Source organism: Eimeria mitis, genomic scaffold (assembly GCF_000499745.2).
Source record: "Eimeria mitis Houghton genomic scaffold, Emh_scaff1546, whole genome shotgun sequence".
Lineage (NCBI taxonomy): Eukaryota > Apicomplexa > Conoidasida > Eucoccidiorida > Eimeriidae > Eimeria > Eimeria mitis.
In genome coordinates this window covers 8,361-8,656 of record NW_013569726.1, presented here as the reverse complement: position 1 = coordinate 8,656, position 296 = coordinate 8,361, and the positions used below count along the sequence as shown (strand labels likewise).

Here is a 296-nt window from a genome sequence, read left to right as displayed (position 1 = left end):
CCCCGCCTCTCCCCCGCCATTGCCTTTCTCCTGCTGTGCCTCTGATTGGAGCACACCGAGTGCGACGAGGCACACTGCTGCTGCCGTCTTGTAGAAAGAAGCCATGGTTGTGAAAGAAGAGAGAGAATTTCAATATCTGTTTTTTTTTCAAAAAGGAACAGAAATAAATATGCACAAATTGACGACTTCAGGAAAGTAGGCAGAGAAGTCGGAGTTCCTCGGCTGGTCCTCAAGTCTCGTGCACGTCGAATGAAGCAGCACGGAACAATGGTGCCGAAAATGCGAGCGAAACTTGA

The 296-nt window shown here is 49.3% G+C and overlaps 1 protein-coding gene across 1 annotated transcript in view; it reads right to left on the bottom strand.

Moving 5' to 3' along the window:
• EMH_0039260 (uncharacterized protein) overlaps positions 1-105 on the bottom strand; it is a gene marked incomplete at both ends in the record, with an annotated part of 1,624 nt that extends 1,519 nt beyond the window's left edge. The window contains one exon of the mRNA XM_013495373.1: positions 3-105. Within this exon, the coding sequence (XP_013350827.1) occupies positions 3-105 (103 nt within the window). The remainder of the gene's footprint in view (positions 1-2) is intronic.
• Positions 106-296: the final 191 nt, after the last annotated feature.